Below are 27,878 nucleotides of genomic sequence, written 5' to 3' on the forward strand. Positions count from 1 at the left end.
GACACTCTGCAAAGTGTAAACAAAACTGGGGAAATTCGGCAAAAAACTTTTACTGTAAATAAATATATTTATTTGATTGGCAGCACAGTGCTCTACTGATCGGTGTCGTTGCCTTACAGCTCCAGGGATTTGGGTTCCGCTCCTAACCCAGTCACTGGCTTCTCCTTACATTCATGCGAGTTTTGCTGTTTCTTGGGGATGCCGGTTTTCACCACAAAGCCTAAAGACATCCATATTAGGTTATGTGAAGACTCTAAATCTGTCCTGTCCATAGCTGTGTGGCTTGAGATGGATGAGAATTTAACGTTGAGGTGCCTGCTGCTTTGTTTTAAAGCTCATGTTATAATGGAACAGCAGCTGTTGCAAAAAAACGATGGACAGCCATGCCCGCTAAATAGCCCTTTAAGCTGTGTAGACTCCTGTTGACATCAGCAGTGACATCTTATGCAAAAAAGAACACACGGAAACATACAGGGCATGTTGAAACTCAGGTCTGAGGAGTGGCACTTGTATTTCTCCTCAGCTGAGGTACTGGGAGACAAGCCAGCATGTCAGTAATTCCCCTTTTCATATTCATACTGCAAGGCTGCTGAAGTCAAAGTTCTTGTAAATTTCCATTCACTGGGAGACTTTACTGATTTCTTTTCTAAGCCAAGGCTCTAAGCTTTACTTTTGAAGTCCAATATCCATTATTAATTCTTTCATCAAACCCCTGGATAGGTGCCAGTCCAGGACCGGCTCCACTCACGTATATGGTTACTGGGCAGTGAGTCAGCCGGGGCTGTGAGTGAGCAGGACCACTATTAAATACACTATCTGTGATATGTACGAGGCTCTTGAGCACAATTTCCACGTCTGACCCACTGTCACTGGGCCTGTCCAACTGCAGAAGATATGCAGAAACACTTCTATTATACCGTGGGAAGGTTTATACTACAAACACGCCATATAACAATGTTAGGTTGTCGTATATTGGCTTTGTTAACAGTAAATCATTTGGGTTTGCACTCGTGTCAAGTGGAGTCTTCTGAAAATCTTTACAAAATGGAATGGCAGGTGAAGAACGTGGAGAAAACTGGGCATGCAAAACTGGTCTTGTCTATCCTGTGCTGTAGCACGTAAAATGGAGGAACTGCCTTGTCCAGCTATGCATCTTTATAATTAGTGGAATCAGCCTATGCCAGAATCATGTCAAGGTGCCTGTCAAGCCCAAAAGACGTGTCCACTCACTAGCAACGACAACTTGAGGTGCACGATCAGTCAGGGTCCCAGAGTTTGCTGTGTCCCTTCCATTTAGGTATGAACCTCATGGATGCAGGCCAGCAGATGCATTCAGGCTCATTTTTCATACTTGCCCAGACTGTAGCATCTGCCACACTTGGGGGCCTAAAACTGTCTGGGTCCATCAGCAAAGCAGACATGATCCAGTTTGAAGAGACTGGCTGGTATGCAGCAAGAATTAAAATGGGCAAGACCAGGTTCACTGCATGCTTTAAAAAGTGCATATCCATTCCAGCATCTGTACTTATCTCAGCTGCTCTCCACCAAGACAAGTTCAGCATTCAGAGGACAGGAGGGTCCTGCCCTGTGTGCATAGTGGCACCCCTAAAGGCCGCAGCTGATAGACAACCAAGAGTAGAGGAGGCCCACAGCATGACTGATAGTTACAAATGAGTGGAGTGGGCCTCTGTTCCTTTAAATCTCATGGCCATTTTGACTGAGCGGATGAATCATGCGTAGTAGTCACACGCAGCAGCTCAACTTAGTTTATTTATAACTCTCCCAGCAGGCTCTCTGCAAACACCCTCTCTTAAAAGCCCCGTGTGAACTTCCACCAAGAGAACATTCAGTAAGGCAGGGGCTTTCCTTATTGGAAGCCAGTGAGTTTCTTCCAGGAAGGTGCATGCCACTGAGCTCACATACTGTAAAATACATGGAGGGCCCAAAAACGGAACTAGAGCCAAAGAGACCTCAGAGTAGTGCATGAGCGGGAACTGGAATACAGACAGACAGGATGGCAACAAAAGACGGGCCCACTGCATCATCCATGTCAAAAACACAAGCTGGCATCACCTTGAGAGAGGACGCTGCAGGTCCAGGGGGTCCTGTATTTCATGGGGCCAAACAAGGCCTTGATGCAACACCTAAAGCCAGCAGATGTGATTAAGCAAGTAAAAAAAGTTACAATTCTTTGCTAATTCACAAAAACTGATGAGTATATAAAATTTAATTAAACTGCAAGAACTAAAATAAAAAACCTACTTTAGCAACTTGACAGGCAGTTTAATTAGCAGATTACCCCCTGATGACATTGACAGGCATGAATCTCGATTTTAAATTTAAGCACATTTACTTTTGAGAAATTACAGAAACTTGCGAGCTGCCCCTGTACCCACTTTAGGGTCCAAAATAACTGCGTCCCTGGTCAGCTGCTCAATACCTGCCTAAAGCGTTCACCTGCACATCTCACAGAATCCCCCACCTGCTCCACCATTAAATCTCTCGCTTCCCAAGACACCCGAAGACTCACCAGTCCTGCATGCGCTTCTCCAGCTCTGGCAACAAGAACTGTTGATGGAAACAGTAGATTGAACAAATGTTGGAAAAGATTCCCATCACAACATCAGCAGGGAAAGAATTGCGAGTTCGAGCCTCCTCCATCAGCTGGGCACAGAACACCTGGTGGGAGCAAAAGTGGAATTAGAGAAGGAGAGAAAAGGATTGTTTCCATTCCATCAGTACAGTTAGCTAAAGAATACCAACCATCATGGAGCCAAAATAATTCTAGTTAGGAAAAACACAGAAATTGCATGTACTAACATTATAGTGGATTAGCATACACTGATCAGCCACAACATTAAAACTGCAGGCCTAGTATTGTGTAGCTCCCTCTTGTGCCACCACACAAGGCATGGACTTCACAAGACTGCTGAAGGTATCCTCTGGTATCTGGCACCAAGATGTTAGAAGCAGATCCTTTAAAGTCCTGAAAGTTGTGAGGTGGGGCCTCCATGCATCAGACTTCTTTTTACAGCACATCCCTCAGATGCTCGATCAGATTGAGATCTTTAAATTTGGAGGGCAACTCAACACCTTGAACCCTTTGTCATGTTCCTCAAACCATTCCTGAACAATTTCTGCAGTGTGGCAGGGTGACGTATCCTGCTGAAGGAGGCTGCTGCCATCAGGGAATACCGTTGCCATGATGGGTGTATGTTGCTGCTGCAAAAATCTTCAGGTAGGTGACACATGTCAAAGTAGCATCCACTTGAATGCCAGGACCCAGGTTTTCCCAGCCAGAACTTTGCCCAGAGCATCACACTGCCTCTGCCAAGTTGCCTTCGTCCCAAAGTGCCATCTCTTCCCCAGATAAACGACGCACATACACCTAGCCATCCACATGGTCTAAAAGAAAATGTGATTCATCAGACCAGGCCACCTTCCTCCATTGCTCCATGGTCCAGTTCTGATGCTAATGTGCCCATTGTAGGTGCTTTCGGGGTTAACAGGGGTCAGCCTGGGCTCTCTGAAAGGTCTGCAGCAAGCTGTGGTGTGTTCTGACACCTTTCTCTCATGGCCAGCATTAAGTTCTCTAGTAATCTGTGCTACAGTAGCTGTGGGATCGGACCAGACATGCTTCCCTAACCTCCCCACGTGTGTCAATGAACCTTATGTACTCATGTCACTGGTTCACCAATTTTCTTCCTTGGGCCACATTTAATAGATACTAACCACTGCATATTGGGAACACACCAGAAGACCTGCCATTTCAGAGATGCTCTGGCCCAGTCATCTAACCATCACAATTTAGCCTTTGTCAGAGTCACTCACATCCTTACGTTTGCCTGTTTGTTCTGCTTCCAACATGTCACCTTTAAGAACTGACTGTTCACTTACTGCCTAATAAATCCCACCTCTTGACAGGTGCCATTGTACCGAGATAATCAATTCTCTTCACTCCCCCTGTCAGTGCTTTTAAAGTTGAGGCTGGTCGTTGTAAATTTGCTGAGAAGATACAAGTAGAAGGTCAGAGAGGAACGTGACACACTGCTTACCTTGTCCAGCAGGTGGAGCCGAGCCACATAGGCCTTCTCTGTCAGGAGCAGCTCATTAGCAATGTTGAACACTTTCTGCTGAGCGGACAACTTTAAAGCAAAAAGAAAAAAGTCAATGAGTGATGGAGTTCTATTCGCTGAACTGCCTCGGTCTCAATATACACCCGTTACAAAAAGCCAGCCAGGCACGCTTGCCCACCCCTTACTCTGGGAGAAGGCTGAGGTTCCATATCAGTTATTCTAGATAAATGGGATACCAAGATTCCTTCTTTTTCATCTTATCTCATCTTTTTAATCACTTTTCCTTGTGAGGTATTTTCTGAGATGTTCTATCAAGGGGCACATCTTCTCTGAAGCTGACAAAGCTTAAACTTCGGGGCTCCTAATCCTGGAGGGGCCCCAGAAGTGTCTTTAGTCCTCTTTCCTTAAAAATTGTAGGTGTTTACTTTATGAGAAGGGGATTTAAAAAAAATAATACTAATAATAATATAGTGTACTTCACTACTATAGCAATTTTAATCAAAATCTAAGATGCAGTGGTTACATTTTGAAAAACAATTGTGGTGCTCTATCATGGAACAACCCCATTCAGGAAGCTGACAATGGTTACCCAGACCTCATTGCTGGTTGTGTTGGGGTCCCCATAACAGTTGGTCCTATCTATTCACAGATTTTCTGAACCCATTTATGTAATAGAGTGAGTTGGAGGCCCTAGATTTATCTAGAAAATCCTTTGATATAAAGGTAGGACAGGCAACACGAGTGGCTAAAGCTTTGGACTGCAAAGCCCGAGGTTGTGTGTTCAAATCCTACCATTAAGACGGTGTGACCATGAGCTCGTCACTTCACCTGCCTGCGCTCTGACTGTACTGTATCTAAAATGGTATAGGACACCTCGGATAAAGGCCTCAGCCAAATAAGTAAATCAAATAATAATTCTTTTAATTAAACCCCTACTTTGATGTTCCTGAATGAATGATTCGTTTTTGTAATTTTCAGCCATACACCTTAAGGCTCATTTGTACTTCACGCACAGAACATGTACACGCCCGCATCATGGCTGCCACGCGTTCTGAGCGTTCATTTCATGCGTCCTCTGATCAGGTCCTCAGAAATTAACGTGACGCGTGCGTGAGTTGCAGTACCAGCAAAAAGTTAGGGGGCGCAGTGTGCTAAAAGTTGGAATGTGACGTCAGAGTCTGTGTTTACTATCTACACGTGACAGAAAGCCGCTTGGCGGATCCTACGAGATCGGTGTGCGCACTTCGATATTTAATAAATGGTTCGATGTGGTGAAGCAAAATACCGACATACAGATGTATTCATGGTACTTTTATATTCAAGTGTCGCATATTCCCGATCGTAATGACACGATACGTTTTAAAACTCTCACATACCGTCTTCTGTGCTGTCTTTTTTTCTAGGGCTTCCTCTGCTCCTGACAGCAGTGGATCGCCAGCAATAGATCACCACACTGAGCACATTAAATGTATGATATTCCAACTCTCTGCAAATCTAGAATCCTTAGATTTATACTTGATATCACTTTCATGATGAAAAGCATTAAAGTATATATATTACATTTTACAGATAAATCGGTAATTTCGTTTAAATAATGAATACTGAGCACATTAAATGTATGATATTCCAACTCTCTGCACATTTAGAATCCTTAGATTTATACTTGATATCACTTTCATGATGAAAAGCATTAAAGTATGTATATTACATTTTACAGATAAGATCGGTAATTTCGTTTAAATAATGAATACTGTTAATAATTACACACATGGGGTGACACAGTGGCGGAGCGTTAGCGCTGCTGTCTTGCAGGGAGTCACGTCGCTGATATTCCCTGCCTGGAGTTTACACGTTTTCCTGCTGGGTTTCCTCAGTGTTCTCCAGTTTCCTTCCAAAGATATGCAGACTTGGGGATTTGGTGCCGCTAAAATGACGCTAATGTATGTGTGTGCTTGTATTCACCTTGCGATGAGCCGAGGCCTCGTCCAGGGATTGCTTCTCACTCGTGCCCAGTGCTTGCTGGAATGGACACATCCCTGGATTTAATCAATGAACATCCTTTTCAGAGATATTGCGGTAAGATGTCATCGGAATTTAATGGGTTTTCCAGGCAATTCACAACACAGCGAAGCCAAACATGTTCTCACCGTGATAATATCTCGCACTGCCACCTGGCAGATTCCTCCAGATGTACGCAAAGTACGCGCACAAGTATAAACACTACAACGCTTGCGTAGCAGGAGCGTCCGCTGCAGCATGCGTCGCGTGAAGTATAAACCCGGCCTAAGTCTCTCAGAGTACCACCAAACATTGTCCACTGAAACTGTGAAGAAAAACTTTGGCCAAGTGAGCCAAGCTGGCTTGTAAAAGCACCTATGAAGATGATGGTCCATCCATTTTTATTTGATGAAGAGTCATTAGCCAAATTCAAATTATTCAGGCCATTTCACTCCTTTCAGCAAGCTGGAAAATGACGTTACGTCTTAGTGGTTTGCACCGCCTGTTGAGGACGAGCATCTTTTACTTTGCATTGTTGGTCCTGGTGTCTGCACTCACTTCACAAGTTGGTTAGAACATCAGCATTATTCTCAGTCAATTTTTGGCATGACAGGCTCATTCTGTACATCACAAGCGCCATAGTTTCTTCCTTGTGCAATAGCTTAAATGGCTTCCCTTTCTTTAACCTTAATAATAATTTAATAATTTAATAAGTGATTATTTGTTTACCCAGAACACATTGCAACTTCAGATGCCTCTCTGCGGCTAAGCTGCCATGTACCAATACATGTATAATAAACCTCTCTCCCAGCAGTCCTGTGCTCTCCATAAAATTCCCCATGGCATTTGTTAAGCAGAAGTGGGAGTAACACAAGACACGATCAGCATTTTAAATCAGGCAGCAAACAAGAACAAAACTCAATAACCTGAATAAATTTAGCGAGAAACACAGCTAAGAGATTCTGGGCATCAGCACCAGCTCAGTTTACTTGGCCTCCCAGTCTGGCCATACAGGACTTGCTCTTTGTCTATAAGTCAACCGAATAAAAGAATGTGGGACTGGACAGGCAGTTGAATGGATTGATTCTTACAGGGCTTCCTGAATTTTTGACATATGGCTTGAAGAAACAGTTTCTAGGAAACACTCTGAAGCATCGCTTTTATGTAAGTAAATTGGCTAATTATATGATTCTTCGCTTCTCCTCCACTAATTAGGTCATAATTATAATATACTGTATCTAGAAAATGTATAATATATACATGCTTTGTACATTCTGATAAATTAATGACACTGTATCCAAAGCTGAAAGGCCCCAGAACTCTGTTGGTTCACACAAAAGATTTTTTTTTCCCACTTGTGCTCTGGAGATTTTCATGGAGAGCTTGGTGCTGCACCACACAAGTCAGTACGGCAGTCTGGGGGCGTACAGAAAGACTCCACCAAACGCGGACACAAACCACATACTTCACGTCTCAGGAAAAACGTCATCTGCTCACCTTTCAGCTGACAAGAAGCATCTGCTTAAAAAGAAGAGTACAGGTCAGGTCATCACAGCCTGCTGGGCGAAACTCGAGAAACGCACAGCGCTCAGATGGCTCACAGGTTTGACGGAATTCCTTAAAAAACGACTGGTAAATTAATGTACTTTTGTCTAAAGCAGCGCTTCATAGACCAGGACCTCAACCTGCTACATGATCTAAAAGAAAACGAGAAGCATATGAAGTGTCTACAGCACAAACACTGTCAACAGACATGAAGAGCTTGCTTTGGGTGTATCTTGTAGATTTTGTTGTGCTGATCACAAAAATCACCATTCAATGTTCCTATCACAAACTATTTTATTGCAATCCCTATTTTTGTGATTTCCTCTCACATTATAACAATACTTAAACAGTATAACAACTACAACTGGAACATCTGTGGAGATCTAAAAGCGGTGACACTGCCACTAGGATATCCCAAGTACACAATGGCACAGCTCATTTATACTGTATTTTATGATTGGGACAGCCATGCTAAAAAGTCTCATTACGTTAAAAAAGAACTGCCTGCCCTGTAAGCATTTGGTTCCATGGCAGAAAAGTGTGACACATAAAGCACATGTCAACCTAACAAAGATATTTTTACCTTCTCTTCATATAAAACTTGAAAAAAACTGTGATAAGGATGAACAACAAGGGTGAAGGATATCTTAGACAGATGTCTCCATGAATAACTGATGCCAAGATTAAGGAAAGACGGCCACAGATCAGACACATCACCAAAGATCTGCTGGTGACGTCAGAAGAAATCACATGGAAGCCATTCAAGGATGTTGTTGAGAATGTTCATGGCAACTACTGAGCACCGAACTACATCCGGCATGTTGACAACACACTTCAAGCAGACAAAAGCATGAACTGCAACATATCGCTAAGTTTCATTTTCTGCATTCACACTTGGACGTATTCCTGCTAATCTTGGTGCAGTCGGTGATGAACATGGTGAAAGATTTCACTAGAAGACCGCAGCAATCGATCAGCAGTATAAGAGCATATGGAATACATCGATGCTGGCCAACTAAAATGAGAAGCATAAGATGCTGAAAACAAACAAAAATCAGCAGCAAAACATGTTTGGCTCAGTTGAAGTAATGCACTGTATCATTAAGTGATTAAGCACATAATAAAAGTTCATTTAATGTTTCTCCAAATTCCTGCATGATACAGTCGATCTGAATGTATTTTGTTGTTCAGCTTGAAGTTGTCTACTGTATCATAATCACAAATGCAAAAGTTTGAAAAAAATTGTTGTCCAGTATATTCACTCAGTTATAAACACATAAGAAACTGGGAGCTAACACTTCCTTGAGATATGCTCCATAACAACAATCAGCCTTATACAGACGGAGCAGCAATGGCTGCAGCTCCGAGCCCCCCCAGTGTGTGCTTTTCCCAAACGTGTAAAATATAAGAAGTACAAGCAGGAGTTCACATAATTGCTGATCACAAGCTGGGTAACCAGGCCTCCTGTGCAGCACATATTAAAACCAATAAACATCTCAGTTATCCTGGAGAGAAAGCACATATTATACCCAAAACTAACACCTTCAAATAATCCACAGCTTTGTCAGCATTTCAACTTTGTAACAAAGGACAATGTCTGGCCTTCAGCTTTTAAAAACTAACCACTAAAATTTCAAAATGTTGTCCTTAACATGCTTCCTGACTTGTGGTAGGCTTTGGTCACATGGATGGGCTGTGATGTGGCATCCATTTCTGTAGCACAGAGACAACATCAATCCCCCCCACCCCATCCCAATCCTGCCCATTCCCTCACAGCTTTGATGCCACACCATCCCCACAATGCCCAGTTCTGAGAGCGAGAATCCAGCCGTATGTAGTGCTGCCAACTGCTAATGAGAAATACATTCTTGTTCTTGATTTCAGGCTACTTAAGGCTCCGCTCAATGGCAGACGCAGGCTCAGTGCCAGCTAGGGGAGAACCACAGTGACTACTAAGGCTGTCCTCAAGCTTGGTCTCCCTGGTTTTCAACATGATAAACAAATCTTATGCTGAACATAAGTATCACTTTGAATTCTCAAACACAAAAAGGCTAAGAATTAATAGCTGAAGTGTTAGTGTCTTATTGGGTTGCTCCATTTCAGTTACCTACATGATTTCAGCCTGCAGAATTCCTGAAAACTTTCCACTAACTGTCCACTCTTGACGGCTGCTTGTTGACCTTCCACACCATCACCTTTTATGTTGACTGCTGGGTAAATGATGGGTGATAAGTAAAGGGCATCTGCCCTTAGGGTTTGAAGTAGATAGATAGATAGATAGATAGATAGATAGATAGATAGATAGATAGATAGATAGATAGATAGATAGATAGATAGATAGATAGATAGATAGATAGATAGATAGAATTTTATTTGTCCCAAGGAGGAAGGTTAAAGATAAGTAGCAGAGTCCCAATGAGGCATCATGCAGGCCTATTGCTGTTGGCATAAAGGAGCCCCCAGAGTGTTTCTTGACCCACTTCTGCTGAATAATCTGTTGGCTGAAAGTGTGTCAGAGAGAGGATGTGCAGCATGGTTCATAATGGCACTCAGTTTTGTTTTCATGCTCTCCTTTGCTATGACCTCCAGGGGGTAACTGAGCTTGTTGATTCAGTGGGCCTCTCTTGAAGATGTGAAGGATGTCACTACCTACATTAACGCAGCTCAGTCTCCTAAGGAAGAAGAGCCTGCCCTGCCCTTTCTTCTGCCCTTTCTCTGTGTTACCAGACCAGTCCGGCCTGTCACTGATGTGGACCCCCAAGTACTTGTAGTAGTGCAGCACCTCTACACCCACTCCCTGAATAGTGACATGACTGTAATGTATATTTATTTGCACATTTTTTACAAGTATTAATGGAAACACTAACGGGGTGAAGTGTGACTGATTATTGTACCAGATCCTAAAAGACACAAACTGAGACTTGAAGCACACGCCAGCTTTTCTCTGTTGTGTGACTGGTGGAGTAGCCTCACCTGTCTGTACCAACACAGAGTGTTAAGCTCTTTGGTACGTAATCACATTGGCCAGAATGATGGAGGCACTTCTCTTAAGAACTGAGTATGGCAGAGTACTTTAGAGTATTGGTATGTTTGAAGTACTCTATGATAAATGTCTATTTTGAAATCAATGATTGGACATCAAGGGCTCCACATCCTTGGCTGATCCCAATCCGTCTTCCGAGACCGCCAGTTGCCCATGGCCCTGAGGTTTTAAAATTGATGGATGGATGATCATAAATCTATGAATTCATTGTTTTGTGTAAAATATCAAATTTGCCAGAAACACAGGAAAGACTTAAGAGATTTAAGATTTACAGGCGTGAGTAGCTGATGCTTTTCCATTTAGTATTTAACATTGACAGTTCCCACTGATGCTAATTATTTGTTCCTTGAATGTATAAGAATTGGTCTGCGGCTTTTCTAGTAACATAATAGATGGATATGTTTTCCTGCTTAGGTATAAAGGTGATCTGTTTCTGTATAAAATTAGCCACAGAAATGTCCCATGAGAGATACACAGTCTAGTTGGCACACAATGTGCTGTTGTTGTCATATACAAATCTTGTTTTCTGTTGAATTCATAATGTTGCTCCACTTGTGTTATGTCCTGATATGCTTGAACTGCTCACATTTTTCTCTAAGGCTCTAAGGCTGTGCAGGTCTGCCACAGAGCAAACCAATCCATATCAGAGCAATTCAAATAAAAAAAAAGAAGTGTTTTCTGGGCTGAGTGAAACTTAAATATTTATATGTGGTATGATGTAGAAAGGGTGGCTCCATCTTGAAATGCATGACCCTGGGGCCTCATTTATAAAACTTTGGATGGACTCGAGCATGAACATATGTGCAAGGCAAAAAAGTAATCTGATTTATAAAGCTTGGTGTACGCACACTTCTATGCAGTTCACCTTATAAATGTGTGTACACGAATGCGCCTCAAAAGCTGCCCTGAAGTATCCATACGTGGAGCACGCTAATCATCCATCCATCCATCCATTTTCCACTAATCAAACTCATACAAATACAATTACGAGGCGGTAGAACGTCACTGGCTGGCTGAGCTGCCTCTTCCTCCTGACACATCGAGACCCCGCCACCTGAATTCAAGAGTGTCTGACTGTACTCCGCAACTAAGCATGCAAGATCATGTGCGGCTTTATAGTGCCTCTCCTCTGTGTTCTGAGAATCAGGTAAAGGTGTAAGGCACCAGCGTCTGAGTGGGTAGCCACTATCACTTGGCACATGTAATGACGTGACTGCTGTTACAATGGCTAGTACAGGCCATATCAAAACTGAGGGCTCAGCCAGTGACCTCACCAACAAGCCAGACACGACAAACAGCACTGTCACATTTGTCAAAGCTACTTCGCCTCAAAATAAACAAATTACAGGCTGTCCCAGGCCACTGAGCCATGATGTTTGCCAGTCACACCTGGGATGACTTGTGCATTAGTGAGAAGTGACAGCAGACCACCATTATAAACTGACAAAAAACCAAAAGAGTTCTTCAGTGCAAATACGTAGCATTGGCCCTCTTGAAAAGGAATGAAAATTAAGTCTGGTGATAAAAAATACCATCAGTGGATTAATAACACAGTCAGCTCAAAGAGTACTCAGAATGGGCTTCATCAAAGGCCACATTTGTAAATTGAGCACTCAGATTTGTGTAGTATAGCCTGCTTGATGAAATGAAATTTGAAAATGGCTGAAAAAAACCCAGAAGGGTTACAAAGCCATTGAATGCATCAAGAAGTAATCACTCCACAAATTAAGAAAGACAATCTACAATTCAAGGTGACCTCTAATATCCTCAGGCGTGGCAGTTTTAAATTCCCTTCAGGACTGCGTGATATTCAAAACATCTCAAGAATCTCACGGGTAACTCCAGGCACCCACAGAACACTTTTGTTAAGAAAAATGCCAAAGTTCACGAGTGCTCCGACCACAAAAGACTCAACAAGAATGTCTCTAATGGAAGAAGAGCTCGGAGGAAAGCCATCCTCTTCAACGGGCAGCTTGCAGTTAGCACTTCAATGAAGCACAAAGCACTTGGGACACCGAGGAGGTGACAAATCCGTGAAACTGAAAACCAAAGAGCACCTCTGAGACACCGAAGACACTCGGGCCAAGCACTGGTGGTGGGTTCATGGTCTGGGTCTACTTTGTTGCACTGGAACCCTTGAATCCCTGGTCTATCATGAATTACATACTACTGTATATAATCTTCTGAAGGAAAATATTGACTGTGTTTTAAAAAATTGAATGTAAAATTTTGCCATTAAATATTGACATAATTTTTAATAGATTAATAAAGAATTTGTGTGTCATGTCAAGTGAGGTTGCTTTTACTATTAAGGGCACACGGAAGGTCACATATTAAGCTATTCTACTACTGTTTGTTATTACTTGACTGATGCCTTTATCCAAGGCGACTTACAACATTTGAGGTACAATGGATTACATTTCTTTTGATTTTGTTTTTTTCCAGGCAGGTGAAGGGAGCTGCCCATGGCTACACTGTGTCAGCCGCAGCACGTGAACACCCAGCCTCAAGGTTTGACCTTCTAAGTCTTAACCACTACGCCAGCCACACTGCCTGCCTATACAATCATAAGGAGTTGCAACATCTTTCTCAACATTTTGGATTTTAATGTAAAGTGTTTATTCTGGGACGAGGCACTCCTGTCAAATCTGCATATGACAAATGTAAAGAGTTTCCATAAAGCGTGCACTGCCGTCTACCCATTTTACCACAACATGCACACCTCTGGTTTTCCTGGTCTGAGTACTCATCATATAATACAAACACAATAAGAAATGATGGGTAAAGCAAATTATTCTGTGATTATTAAAAATAAAAATCATAACCATTTCTTTAAAATCTCATTGAATCCCTTCAACTCCACACCATAAAGTTGACAGCAGTGAGACTCATCTAAAAGACCCACCAGCACCTCTCCCATCCCCATCTACTTGACCGCAGTTTTAAAGGAGTTACCTCAATGGAGTCCTGCCTCTCGGCTTTGGGTGGCAGAGTTGCTTCGCTTTCATCTCCGCTGCCTTCTTCCAGATCGCTGTCCCCCTCAGAATCATGCTCCCTGTCCCTGACACTGTTTGACGGACGCCCACGTCCCACAGCACTGACCGATGGAAGGCTCTGTAAAGGAGTGGCTGCCCGCTCCCTCTCTCTGTCCTCCTCTCCTGCGAAGCACAGCTCCTCACTGTGCGACGGCGAGCTGATGCTGTCGATGCCACTGTCCCTGTTGGCCAGTTTACTGTCCGTCTGAGGCAGAAGGCCCCCTGAGGGTAGACTCAGCCGTTCCGAGCAGTCCGTAGAGTATCCAGATTGGTCCGCCAACAAGTCCTTCATCTCCAGCGCGTCCGAAAGCTTGTCAGCCGTGCTATAACCCGATTCAGCTGACAGGCGTCTCTTGGAATTAGGGGGCTGATGGATGACCGAATCTGGAACATCTGCAGAGGCAGAGATGACTTCTGTTTCACTACCTTGCACAGCTTGGCAGTCTGAAGGGTTGATGGGAGTACTTTCTGTCGTGGAACTCACATCCAGACTGGGATCGGGAACTCGTGGATGACATGGTAAGAGGCCGCTGCTGTCCGGGACCAGGATGATCTGCTCTCTGCGTGAAGGAAACAAAAATATTCACGTTAAAGCCGCTGTGCTCTCAGCCAATGAAGAGGCCTTCCACACCTGGCCAAGAGGGAATCTGTGAATAAAGCCGAATGCCAGGGTGCTGAGCACAGCTGTTTGTGCTCGGATATTCAAGCATACCCTCCACTCCCCACTCCCGGCCAGAATCACATAGCTGCCAGATGTCTTCCTGACAAAGGGCCTTTTCCAGAGGCAAATTAAAGGCTTAGTCTGATCACTTCCAAATATATGAAGTCTTTCAAACGAATCTGTTTATTACTGAGTCCTCACTTTCAAAAGAAGAGAACAACATTCGTCACCCCATAAGCAAGTCGTAACAAATGTACCAAGGTTAGCCATCTGTCACCCGAGCCTATGCAGTTCCAGGCTTAATATAGTGGACTAGTGACATGAATTTATATTAAAGTTTTGCTGACCAACCCAAATGCCTCATTTATGCAATTTTTAAAAACACCAAAGGAATCATTTTTATTGAAATAAGTGCTGTTCTTGTTTAATGAAGGCTTCAGCCACAGCATACCTGCGTCAGAGTGCCTGTTCTCCCTGTGGCCCCATGGAGTTCTCCCCCACAACCCAAACGCTTTGTTAACTTATCATGCTGAAGTGACCCTGCGTGGGTGGTGTGTGTGTGATGCACTTTTTGCCCATTGCTGCCAGGATAGGTTCTTGCCCTAAAAAACCATGAATTGGATTAAGTGTTGTCACACACACACACCTGCGGATCACCTTCAGGACTCTAGCAAGGTAAGCGATACCACCCCAAGCTGATAGGTGGCGCTGTCACTAACTCTTGTTTCTTATCCACCTGCAGCTCCGGGAGCAACCCCAACAAAGACTCATCCTGCCTGTGGTGCCCAAAGAAGGCTCCGCCCCTCGCAGTCAGGATAAAATAAAAAGGGGCGTGTCCAGAAGAAGACTTTAGATTGGTCAAATTTCTGTTCTTTGAGCCAACAGGCTAACGTTTGTTTTTTTTTGTTTTGCTAAAATTAATGGGGTTGCCAGGCAGACACCTCAACCATTCCTCTGGACTCCACAGATCCTTTGGACACTGACAGTGTGTTTGAGAATGTTCTGTTATGTTATATTTGGCCGGAGTAACAGGTGGCCTTCAGGCTGTGGATCCTTCTGGCAAAAATGACATTCCATTGCTGACTGTTAGCATGAGAATGGCCGGAGGCCCCTCACCTGAACTCTGCATGGTTTCCAAATAAGCTCTGGGGTAACTGATATCAACTGCAATGTCACCCCAAGGCTTGAAGTGGGCCCAGAGTACCGGTACTTTTTAATTTTTAGCACTTTAGTGGCTGTATTTTAGAGCATACCGCCTCACATCACGCATCATGAAACCCCCCAACCCTGGCCCTAAGGCTATTTGATTAAATGTCGCTTGAAACTCTAAGGGGGACCAGAACATTGGTGGATCACACCGCTTGAAACTCCAGCTCCCCACTCTTCAGTCTTAAACACAGAGCATCGGCACTTACGTGTATCCACTGCAGGCACTGGTTCTCCCAAAATACAAAAGGCACCGCCATATTAAAGCCTTCACCTACAGTAACTACTTCAATAAACATGTAAAAGAGAGATGAGGCTCGGGGCGCTGCCTGTCAGCATCAAAGGAGAGGAGGAGCAAATAAAAACATCAAACAGAAGTGCATCAGAACTTGTGAAACAAGCAGCCCCTCTGTTTGAACGGCATGAGAGATGTGATTGTGCCTCTGGAGCCTACAAAAGTGACAACTTGTCTTAAAAAAATAAATAAAAAACACAGATGCTCCTACAAAAGGAATATAAGAAGAATGAAACATGATTGACTTGAAAGATTTACTCAGATTAATCTTTGCAGTTAAAGCTCAACTGTTAGTCCTCAACTTTTCTGCTGGTTACCCTCCCAGGTGCTCTACATATCTTGATTTCAATATCAACTGGATCTGCATGTGTGAGCATAATGTGATATCTTGTGAGTTCATTCTGTAACAGGAGTCTGCGGGGAAATTTTAGCAGTTAGCCTCCCGCTGACTTATATTAGTGGATGGTAGAAAGAAAAATGAGCACTAGGCTGATAGGGAGAGGAGGCAGGGTGAGAAAACGGGAGTGCGGCGGAGGAGGAGGACAGGTCATTCGTAATGTGCCACTGTTCCTTACACTTAAACAGCCTGCTGACTTCAATGCCACCTCTAAATGTGTGACACTGCCAGTGCAGCTCTGCTTGTGTAGGTACAATATCGCTCCTCCATGGGATCTGGGTGTGAACTGAATACTATATGTACCTGTTCATTCATCCATTTGCGAAGCCCACTCTAACCAATTGCAAGGTCGCAAAGAGCAAGAGCAAATTCTGGCAGTCCTGGATGGGACAGCAAGTCACCAAAGGGCAAGTGCTGCGTGCTTTCAAAACCTTAGGTAAAGTCAAGTCCGATCTCAAAATGAAGGAGGGTGTCTCCATTACAACATTACATCAAGCCCACTTAAGACAAGTTTGGGTCACCAGTGCCAGAATCTATAATGGCAGGATCGGGCACAAGCCCATCACAAAGCCCAATCACACACATCCATCCACTCACGTTATTCAAATGAACATGCATGCCTTTGGAATGAGAGGGGAGCACGTGAGAACCCGAAGAAAAACCCACGCATGCCAAGGTAAAATGTGCAAACTCCACAGGCAGAGCAAATGTGCTGCATTCAAACTCGGGATACTGCATATGAGAGGAGGCTCCACTAAACACTGAACCACAGTAACACACTCACACCTGCCAATCCAGTCCAGCGCTGTGGGGGTCGGTGCCAATCCAGTCACCATTGAGGCAGTGCAAGAATAAACCCTGCATGGGGTATCCTTCTTGGTGTGTTTTATTATGGGAACGTATTCTTGACACGCACAGAATTACTTGGGCTGTGCAGAAACGTCCAAAGAGGCCTCCTCCTCTGCTTTCACTGCTGACTTCACTAGACTGATGATGTCAGATCTTAGTTTTTTTTACATTGACTGTGAGGTGAGCATTTGGGCTTTTCTCCGTTTTCTGCATCTTTTACAAATGTTGAATATTTTAAAGTTCTTTGATCGATTTTGATCCAGATCCTACTCTTGATATGTTTGGTTTGTTTAGGCAGGAGTGAAGATGAATGACATTCAGTGCATCACTATGGTCTGTGCATTTAATAAACTTTGCACTCATGTAAATACCCTGTTTATAAAATATTATCCTCTCAATATCTATTTTTATTTCTGATTATTATTATTATTATTATGACTATGCTGCATTGCTCACTCTTCCTTTTTTGAAACGCCCTTTTTTCCATTCTTGTACTGTACAAGTTCTTGAGAAAGCATTTCTTGGGCTCTGTCGGGTTTTGCAGAGACATCTAGAAAAGGGATGGTAAAACTCCAAGTTAGACACTGATTGTTTTATTGTACCAAAGTAATATTGTCCTAAAGTGCTACCACCCTCTGGCATAAGAGGGCATATTGAGATCCCACAACCTCTGACACGCCAGAGCACCACAGCTACTGATCTGCTCAACCATTAGACTTTTGAATTGCTCCCCACTCCAACTACAACTCTCTCCTACAACCTCTGGAGAAGACAACAGCCAGAGCACTTTGAACACTTCCGTTCACTTCTCAACTTTTCTTTTGGGTCTGACGGTGGATTTGTGTACAAAAACATGCATGCTAAGTATAAAACAATTATTTGTGTCGTGATTGATTTGTGCTGCTGATGTGTTTATCTTCTTGTCGTTGGCACTTGAAGTTTAGTGAACTTTCTCCAGCATTGAACATGGTCTGACTGTTGAGTTAGCGCTCCTTGCTGGACACAGTCAGCAATATGAATAAGTAAAGTGATAAGACTCTTAAACTCTTCAGTTCCTAACATATATGCTTTGCTTTTTTTGGTTCTGACTGTAGATTCATAAACTATTCAACTGACTGATCAAGTAAAGTCCTAGGCACTTATCAATCAGTTTGTTTCGTGAACTTTTATGATCAACATCAACACAACACCTTGTTATATTCTATGACAGCAAATGAAACTTGTTTCTCTTGTCACGGGCGGCTGGATGACATACCCAGCTGGGACACCTATATAGCACCTTTGCTACGAGAGGACAGCCTCCCTGGTTGCTACAGGGTTCACGGGAACCCCCTATAGGGGCCCATGGCCACCACCGGGGGAGTTTACTGGATCCTGGAGCCATGGAAGCCGGCACTTCCACCACACCAGGAAGTACTGGCGGAAGGTATTCCAGGGTCACACGGAGCATATCCAGGGAAGCATAAAAGGGGCTGCCTTCCAACAGTCGGGGAGCTGGTGTCGGGCGGAAAGAGACAAGGCTTCGGACAGTGGGGAGAAGGCGGCCCGAAGAGGACCATTGAAAAGTCGAGAGAGAGGTGTTTGGTGCTGGAAGCACTGTATGTGTGTGGGACATTGTAAATAGTTGGTGAATAAATGTGTGCTTTTGTAGACTTGGAGGTGTCTGTCTGTCTGTGTCCGGGGCTCAGTCCTTAAGGGATATTCACACCTTGAATATCCAATCCATGTTTTTTTACCTTCTTGTTTTGTGTATGTGTGTGTGTGAATGATTATTCTTATAGAAAGATCTTAAAGGCCATTACATTAGAGAACAGAAGAGTCATCCCATACTGACAAAATTGATCGTGGATTTCCCAAACATTTCCAAACTGCTTCAGAAAAACAGTGAGCTATTAAAACTGCCGCAAGGCAAGATGTTTGCGGGCCCATTTAGACCTGGGTTTCTAAAACTATGGGTTGTGGGTTGCCATCGTTGGGTCGCAACTTACTGTTGTATTTAATGGTAATGAGTGGCGGATAGTTTCTGAAGTGGATTGTGGGAGTTTGATTAACATTAGAATTACCAGAGCCAACGAAAAAACTCATAAATCCGGCCCACCTTAAATCCCTTCGCACCTCTCCATCAGCATCTTTTGTCTTCTAAATGTGTCGATAAGCAAAAGCAGCAAGCAGCCTGAATAGTACCAATCAGAAAATATCATCACATACATATACAATATCACAGATACAATATTATTTGAAAACGAACTGTGTCAGATCGGGTGTAAATGTATGGCATTTCTAAAAGTTAGCTTTTTTTTCAGTCTTAATTCTCTCAGTCACGCTCATGCTCTCCCTCGACAACCCCCACATGATCTGACTCTAACTAACAGCGCCAGTATAAATTCACACCCGATCTGATGCTGTTTGTTTTCAAATAATATTGCATTAGTGCGATGATGTTTTCTGATTGGTACTATTCAGGTCATAAAATGATTTCTTCAAAATGTCATATATATTTGTCTCTGTCTTCTTTTTCCGGTGCTGCGTTGACATCATACACCAGAAGGTGTGAGCTTATTCAGTGCGGCAGGAGCACGCAGGTGGCCAGTAGCTGTGTGCTATAACACGCTTGACTTGGTGGTAATCAATGCACATCTACTGTACAAGGCATGCTTGGGGGCACTGAGAAAATAAGAGTGTTCATGGCTCACCTTGCAGAGGAACTTCGTCTTCGCTTCTTACAAGAAAAGGCGATGGATAAAGCAAAAGAGGATGCAACATCGACAAGCTTCTGTTCCAAGACAGCCGGTTCCCCAGCCTCTTCAGTGTAATAGTAACCACAGCACAAAGAGACGTATGTACATTGCAACAGGTACACATGTCATGAACGTAGAAAGGACGGCCCTTGGTTGCGTGTGAACTGTTAACATTTGAATCTGATGATTGCATATAGCGCAGAACTGACCTCTCTGTACTGTTCTTTCCTCTGCATGTCCTGGAGTACAAAAGAAACAGCACTGTGCACCAAAATTTGAAAGACTGAAAGGGGCAAGATCGAAAAAAAAAATGCGGTCACTGATTACAAGTGCAAGAAGGCATGCGAATGAATATGAATAATACAGTATGAATAATGCTGCATCAGTGCCACAATGTTTTCTGAAATTTACTATACAGGTCATTATTTCAAATATCATATATACCTACATCTCTATTTTTTTGTCAGTGCGGCTTTGACATCATGGACCATAAGGTGCATACTAATTCAGCGTGAGCAGGAACACTCAATAAAACTGAATAAAAAAAAATTCAAGTGACAGTGAGATACGAAGAAGGCAGATTCACCAGCGTTTGTGTGTCAGCTTTTATAACCTCCAGATCAGAGAATTTCCAGTTCCATTGTCTCAAAACACCACTCACATCTACAGTTATTCCCAGTTTTAGATAAAAAGTAACAGCATCAGATCTGGGGCAGGGGGGGATTTGGGGGGGTGTTGTATTGTGATCGTGACAGAGAGAATAAAAGTGAAAAAAAAAAAAAAAACGCTAACTTTTACAAGTGCTATACATTACACCGGCTGTTACAGACACAAATCAAATGTATGTTTTTATTATATAATGTTAACAATAAGAGCAGCTCACTACTCAAAACGGTAAATTTGCCGGGGAGCTGGTTTCGAACTCACGACCTCTGGATTATAAGTCGGCACCTCTAACCACAGCACCACGGAAGCTGTCATGTTGTACTTGCACCTTTTGTGAAAGTGTTTATTTGATATTTGGCCATCAGCATTCACAAATTATACAGTTCATGTCTACATTTTGTTACTTACTGAATGAACATGAAAAACGTTTCTGTTTTAAAGATGTGTTCACATAGATTGTTGTAGATCACAAAACACACATCAAATTATTTCCCCTTTACAATTTTGGGTCGCTCACTTTCAGATATTATCGACACATTTAGAAGACAAAAGACTTTGACGGAGAGGTGCAAAGGGATTTAAGGTGGGCCGGAGTTACGAGTTTTTTCGTTGGCTCTGGTAATTCTAGTGTTAACTAATGGACCTCGCTCTGATGAACGCCCTTGATTACTCCCCCACCTAATTTGACAATTGTCCTCAATTCACCATTGGGGAAGCTGCTGCAGCACTGATGATCATCCTGGAATTCAACAAGGAATGGGTCTGGAAGACACTAAAAAGGGCAAGACTGGGTCACAGCAAAATAAACTTCAAGAAACCCTGCTTTAGAATATTCCATACTTCTGGACATGGTGCACTGGTGAATAAAATTCAAACCTAAGGTTCCCATTTCCTGAGTGGACAACAATGAAAATGAATGCTGGGAGCGAGTTGTGCAGAGCTTACAAGGCACACACGGGTAATGGCTAAGAATCTGTCAGCATCTTTTGCACTTGTTCATGTCAGTGTTCATGAGCACACTACTAGGAGAACAGTGCACAAGAGTCATCTGCTGAAAGTGATACCAAGAATGAAGGCACTGCTCTCCAAAATGCACACAGTCGCCCGTCTGAAGTTTACCGACCTGATCACTCAGAGGAAGGATGTCTGGTTGGCAGATTTGATGAAAGCTTAGCATTTAAATAAAAAATGTTGTGTTTGGCAAAAATGAAATATAAAAGCTAAAGGTTACTTATGTCACGTTTTACACTAGAAAACCCAAAATTTGCATTCTTTGTTTTATCCACATTGACAAGAATATAAAAACACAAAAACAAGCAATGAAATTCACATCTCTTAAAAAAATCGATAGCTACTTCTAGCAATTTGACAATAGACTTTGAGCTCAGCATTTTCACCATCCATATGGAAGCATAGTTCACCTTCACTATAGTTAAAGTTTATTAAAAAGCCGTATGGCATTGTGAAGAACAGAATGTTACCAGGGCAGACTCTTCACAAAGTGGTACCTGTCATCTGCTGAGATGATTTCTGCTTTTTTATTTAATATAAACTTCACCAAATCATTCATGTCAGCTGCGTTACTTTGGCTGTATGTCTGGTATGTTGGAGACTTTCACATTTTTATTTGTCAGGCCAATAAACCAAGCAATGGAGCTGAAAGTGACACCAAGCAGGGGGTCACACTGTGATAAAATAACAACACAAGCTCTCTATCCAGTTTGAGGAGGCTGAGCTACTGGGTTTCGACAGAAGAACCTCATCTAGGATGTGGATATGGAGGAGTTAGTGGAATTGGGAGGAGCTGCTCAGGACTCAGGCCTCAGGACCCAGATAGCTTCAATCACCGAGTTATAAATACAATTTAAACTGTAGGAGGAAATGTCCCAGGAGAGTGTCTTGAGATGTGGCTTAACAGAAGGTAAACCATAAAGCACAGCAGCGATCCCAAAAGTAACCAATGGAATCACCAGAACTTACCTTTCAAACTTTTCAATGAGTGACAGCACACAGGAGGGTGCAGGCGCAGAGTCCAGCCGGGAAAGGGTACCCCGTCCCCCTCGTGGGTCTGCAGGCAGGGGTCGTGACGGAGGTGGGGGGATGTGCTGCTCGTTGCCTCTTGGCCGATTTCCACTTTGCAGATGTGCTGGCTTCGGGGGTACTGTTAACATAAAACATTAGAATGTCAAATAAACACATACACAAACTGGTGACAGCGCAAACTAACTGCTGGTGATCAGCCACATTTAATAAAAAATGGAGAGTAATAAGGAGGCTCGGTTCAAATCCCACCTTCGGCACTGTGTGATGTTTACCCCATGTGAGCTTTAATTTTCCCCCACATATTCCACCACGATGCCCACATACAGAATGAGAAAGCTTGATTGGTGACTTATGTGAGTGTGGACATTTGTGAAAATTAATGGTAACCCTTAAGCTGTTTTAAAAAGGAATGAATGGGGGGGTTATACTTTTACCTGATTGGATGAAATGAGATGAGATGGCATAGGATTGGTTGGTATTTATTTATTTTTTCTCTTGTTGGGCAGAGTTACATTGGACTGGTTTAAATGGACTTTCCCTGCTCCATGAATACTACTGATGGTCCCATAAGTTCAGCCCAGCTTCTATCTCTTACAATCTGTTATCTAATCAGGGCATCCGCTAAATTTTCTCTATCCAGAACCATTTCAGATATAATTATTTAATTATTTTAACTAAAGATGATTGGATATGGGGCGGCACGGTGGCGCAGTGGTAGCACTGCTGCCTCGCAGTAAGGGGTTCAGGAGCACAAAAGCAAAATGTGCAATTAAACAGTAAATTACAACAGACACTGGTGAGAGGCTGGATGCTACGAAATACGGCCTAGAGCTACCTGTGGGTGCAGAGCTTGTTGTAAAACACTGTATATGGCCTTTGGGGCAGTGTGCAGATTGAGGCATAAAAGTGGCATGGCCACCCTGATCCAGGAGGGACCAGTAACTGCCAGATTACTTTGTACTGAATTCTTGATCTGTGACTGTTTTCCCTTATTTTATTATTATATTATATTATATTATATTATATTATATTATATTATATTATATTATATTATATTATAGGGGTGGTACAGTGGCGCAGTGGGTAGCTCTGCTGCCTCGCAGTTAGGAGACGCAGGTTCACTTCCCGGGTCCTCCCTGCGTGTCTGCGTGGGTTTCCTCCGGGTGCTCCGGTTTCCTCCCACAGTCCAAAGACATGCAGGTTAGGTGCATTGGTGATCCTAAATTGTGCTTGGTGTGTGTGCCCTGTGGTGGGCTGGTGCCCTGCCCGGGGATTTGTTCCTGCCTTGCACCCCGTTCTGGCTGGGATTAGCTCCAGCAGACTCCCGTGACCCTGTGTTAGGATATAGCGGGTTGGACAATGAATGATTGGATATGAATTATCTTGGTGTTTTCTATTCAATAACTTTATGATTTCACAGAAATACTAAAGAACAGAGTATATCAGCAGTCGTGCACAGAATTATACACGATGAGTACTCGTACGACTTCCAGATTGTTACAGAAAGGATTGCCTTCACTCATTTATACAAACTGCAAAAAAGGAAGCTACAGCCAGAAGCCTACTTGAATACTAACAAGTAAGGGTTATTCGAGGGCATTTGTATTCACTGCTAAAACGTCAGCCTGTGAAGCACTTGTTTTTACGACTGATTGTACGCTTCTGAAAAAACAGAACCTTGAAATGTCTTTATTGTGAAACAGAAACAGTTTCTGTTTTTATCCAGGTAGCAATAAGAGTTGTGAAAACAGCATGAGGTAAATACTTATACTTGGCAGCTATCCATTCATTGAGTTTCTCAATCCCGCTTATCCCGTTTCTGGGTCTATCCTGACACGACAGCATTGATGCAGAGACACGCCGTTAACTTTCTGAGACACTAAGTTTGATTAAACCAAACAGACATTCAAGACAACAATGGCCAAAGGGAAAACAAAATTTCAAAAGTCATAAAACTAGTCAACTGAAGTGCAGTGCAGTTCAGGCGTTTCTCTGAAGTACAGCCTTGTTAGCACATCTCCCAGCGTAAACTCCATTGTGACTGTGGAATCCCCAGCACAGCGCAGCAACACACGTTGCCTTTTCTTCATTTTGACAGCTCTTTTTATCAAATCGCAAGCATTTGGAACTGAAACTGACACTGTTTTTGTTCTGCACACTACACCCCAGCTAAAATTAAAGTTTAACAAGGTGAAAGATTTGTAATTTACTCTTCACACTCCTAAGCATTTGGTATAAGACAATTCAGACAGCTTTATGTGATATCACAGAGCTTATCTGGTCGAGCCAAGACGACACTCTATACTACACGAAGTTGAGGAGTGAAATCAGATGTGCAAAGCAGTGACCACAAACTCAAGTTCAATAGACAGCAGGGTACTACCTCTGATAACAATACAGTCATAAAGAGATATGTCAGATATGTGAAGGATCTCACCATCTTTGATGTTGTCTTTAATATTATATATCAGTAAACTCTCCATGCTGAATGGAAATCTTGTACTTCAATCTAAGTAAAGAAGACACACATATATCTGAGGGCCAGTACTTTGCTGAGAAGTCTAAGCCCAGCAGAATGACAAGAAATATATCAATGTGAGCTAAAAGAGGTCAGCTGATGGCCTGTGTCTTTGAAAAACTTGAAGATTTTAATGAAAACTGCTGCCAGTTTGAAAGATGCAATTGAGGGGGGCTGAGCAGAACAGAAGTAAAAAAAGGACTTTACTAGGCCTTTGGACCAGGAACCTCAAAACAGAAGACCACATCCAGTCCAAAACATGTCTACCATTACACATGTTCAAGATGTGGAACTTAGCAATATGTGAAGTAAACCACCAGTTAGTGTTTCCACAGCACACACTAATGCGTGTTAATCTGTCGAGTCTTTAAGTTTTCCATCTCAAATTCAGTAATAACAGAGAAGTCACTATTACTGTCTAATTCATTTTAGCTGATTTTCTCTCTGCCCTTCCAGTCCCAGGTTATTCGAGTCTGGAGGCCTCCTTTTTTGGACTACTGAGAGGAGCAGGTCTTCCTCATTTCATGATGACACTGCTCCCATTGTCCCTCTGTTACATTTTCCAGTGTTTCCTTGTTTTAATTCCGCACATTGGAAACTACAGGGCACATCTTTCCTTTTACACTGTAAGCAGATTAAAATTCTTACATCCAGACATGGGTACAGCTGCTATTTTCTAGGCCAGTGGACCCACTATGGCTGCAGGTTTTTGTTCCAACCAGATTCACAATCGGTGATAATAATCGATAACAACTGATCTCATTTAATTAGCTGGTCTTTTCTAACTCTTCTCTTATTCTGCATTCAGAAAAACACAACAGTATGGTTTTTACATTTATAAGACATCTTCTTATATAATACGTTCGTGGCTGTCCATTTGTCTGTCTGAGATTTTAAATCACCTGTTTGAACTATACATATACTACGTGATGTCTACTATCCGCTTTCGGGATGATGATTGACCTCCAAGGTTATTCCTGTTTTTGTTTTTATTTTATTTTATTGTAGAATAAACTCAGGCGTACGGGCGCCGTTCTCATTCCCTACCACCTTCGCCGTCACTTCCCCTACCTCTTCATGTCTTAAATCATTCTTGAGGCATATTGAAGACATAAGTGCCAGCTTAGGTGAAAAATTAAGGAAAACATACTAAGTAATTGCAACACAAACACTGACTTAATCAGTTTTAACTCAAAAAGATGCCGACGAAAGAAGAGAAGAAGCGGGCCGCTAGGGTGGAGAAGAGAAGAGCTGCTCAGTAAGTAGCAAGCGCATCAACCTCTGAGCAAACGAATGCTAAACGTACAGAGAAAGAGTATGAACACTATGAATGCTCAAGTCAAGTGTATTCACAGCAGGTTATTGTGCGGTGTGCCATTACTGGTTTAGAAATATTTCTATTTTTTTCTAAAGCTATAAATGCTTAACACTCTTTTGTTGTTTTCCTGTTATTTTCCCCTTTTCCTGTGTAGTTTGCTCCCTTCATTTAACCCTAATAGTGACACCAGCACAGCAGACACCCGGGATGATGACAGCAGCAACGACTTCAGTGTCAGACTCACTAATTAGTAAATAATCAATTAAATAACCAGAACACGTGGAAAAGCAGGATCTGCGCTGGTATCCCGAAGGTTGCCGATTCGAATCCCCGTCACTGCCAAAAGAGATCCAACTCTGCTGGGCCCTTGAGCAAGACCCTTAACCTGTAATTTCTCCAGGGGCACTGTACAATGGCTGACCCTGCGCTCTGACCCCAAGGGGTATGCGAAAACTAACAAATTCCTAATACAAGAAATTGTATAAGGCGAAATAAATAAAAAAAAAAAAATTAGATTGAAAATACTGTTAACGACATAGAAAACCTACATATTCCCCATATAACTACTTATTACATTTTAATAAAAATCTAACAGACTTAATTTGTAATATCTACTTTGATTCCAAAACACAAAAACAGGGAAATAATGACTCACTTAATTAAGCTAAGAGTCCGATGAAAAACTGAAGTTAGTTGGAACAAAACCTGCAGCCAGAGAGGGTCCCCAGAACCGAGTTTGGGAGCCACTGTTCTCGGCTATATTAGTTATTAATTATTAATTAAACTGTTCTGACTGTAAACTTTTCACTCATTAGAAGTTATCCAAGTCCTTGACTAATGTGGGTCATTCTCTTTAAGAATTGTGCACATCTCTCCTCTAAGCTCCTCAGAGCTAATCCTTCTTATAGATACACTCACCCTGTGGCTTGGGTCCTGAAGGCAGCGGTTTCGGCTTTGGCGCTGGCTTCTCACTTGTCCCGTTACAGTCCTCGGGGCTGAAGGGTCCGGGGTCCGAGCACAGGCGATGTGGGGTTTCCCTTCCTCCTGCACAGGGGCCTGGCTCCAGGGAAAGGCTCTTGGTTAGAACCCTTGGGCTGGAGGTAGAGCCTAGGAAGAAAAAGAAGATGATGATGAAAAGTTACAAAGGATTCCGTTCCAACCTGGAATGTCTCCGCAGCCTGTGATAAGCTGTGAATCAGACAGCCTAGCAATGAGGAAAGCAGGGAGTGTGTACACATGCATGAACACCTACAGTACCTCATCAGAGTGTACTCACCGTTACATTTTTGGGCGTTTTTTTTTTTTTTTCTGCATGAGGTTTTGTTTGAAGTATTAGAAATCCATATTTTAAGTCAGTTTTGAGATTCAGTGCTTATTTAAAGCTAATGAAATTATGTTCCACCGTTTCTGATGCCATTTTCTTTTGATTTAGGATGTGGCCATTTTTTGAGTTTTGCTGTTAAGATGCTGATCCCGGTTACCAAGAATGT

At 42.8% G+C, this 27,878-nt stretch overlaps 2 protein-coding genes across 3 annotated transcripts in view; both read right to left on the reverse strand.

Annotated features, from left to right (window-relative positions):
* The window catches only part of si:dkey-13a21.4 (uncharacterized protein LOC494576 homolog), a 991,873-nt gene that overhangs the window by 50,499 nt on the left and 913,496 nt on the right, over nt 1-27,878 (reverse strand). The window lies entirely within an intron of this gene.
* Nucleotides 1-27,878, reverse strand: part of fgd1 (FYVE, RhoGEF and PH domain containing 1) — a 194,969-nt gene that overhangs the window by 30,723 nt on the left and 136,368 nt on the right. For both annotated transcript variants that reach the window (XM_028813296.2, XM_028813297.2), the window contains exons 2-6: nt 27,307-27,495; nt 22,490-22,670; nt 13,618-14,257; nt 4,056-4,145; nt 2,531-2,679 (exon numbers count right to left, since the gene is read on the reverse strand). In XM_028813296.2, coding sequence (XP_028669129.1) covers nt 2,531-2,679; nt 4,056-4,145; nt 13,618-14,257; nt 22,490-22,670; nt 27,307-27,495 — 1,249 coding nt within the window. The remainder of the gene's footprint in view (nt 1-2,530; nt 2,680-4,055; nt 4,146-13,617; nt 14,258-22,489; nt 22,671-27,306; nt 27,496-27,878) is intronic.

The sequence above is a fragment of the Erpetoichthys calabaricus genome, chromosome 11 (assembly GCF_900747795.2).
Source record: "Erpetoichthys calabaricus chromosome 11, fErpCal1.3, whole genome shotgun sequence".
Taxonomy (NCBI): domain Eukaryota; kingdom Metazoa; phylum Chordata; class Cladistia; order Polypteriformes; family Polypteridae; genus Erpetoichthys; species Erpetoichthys calabaricus.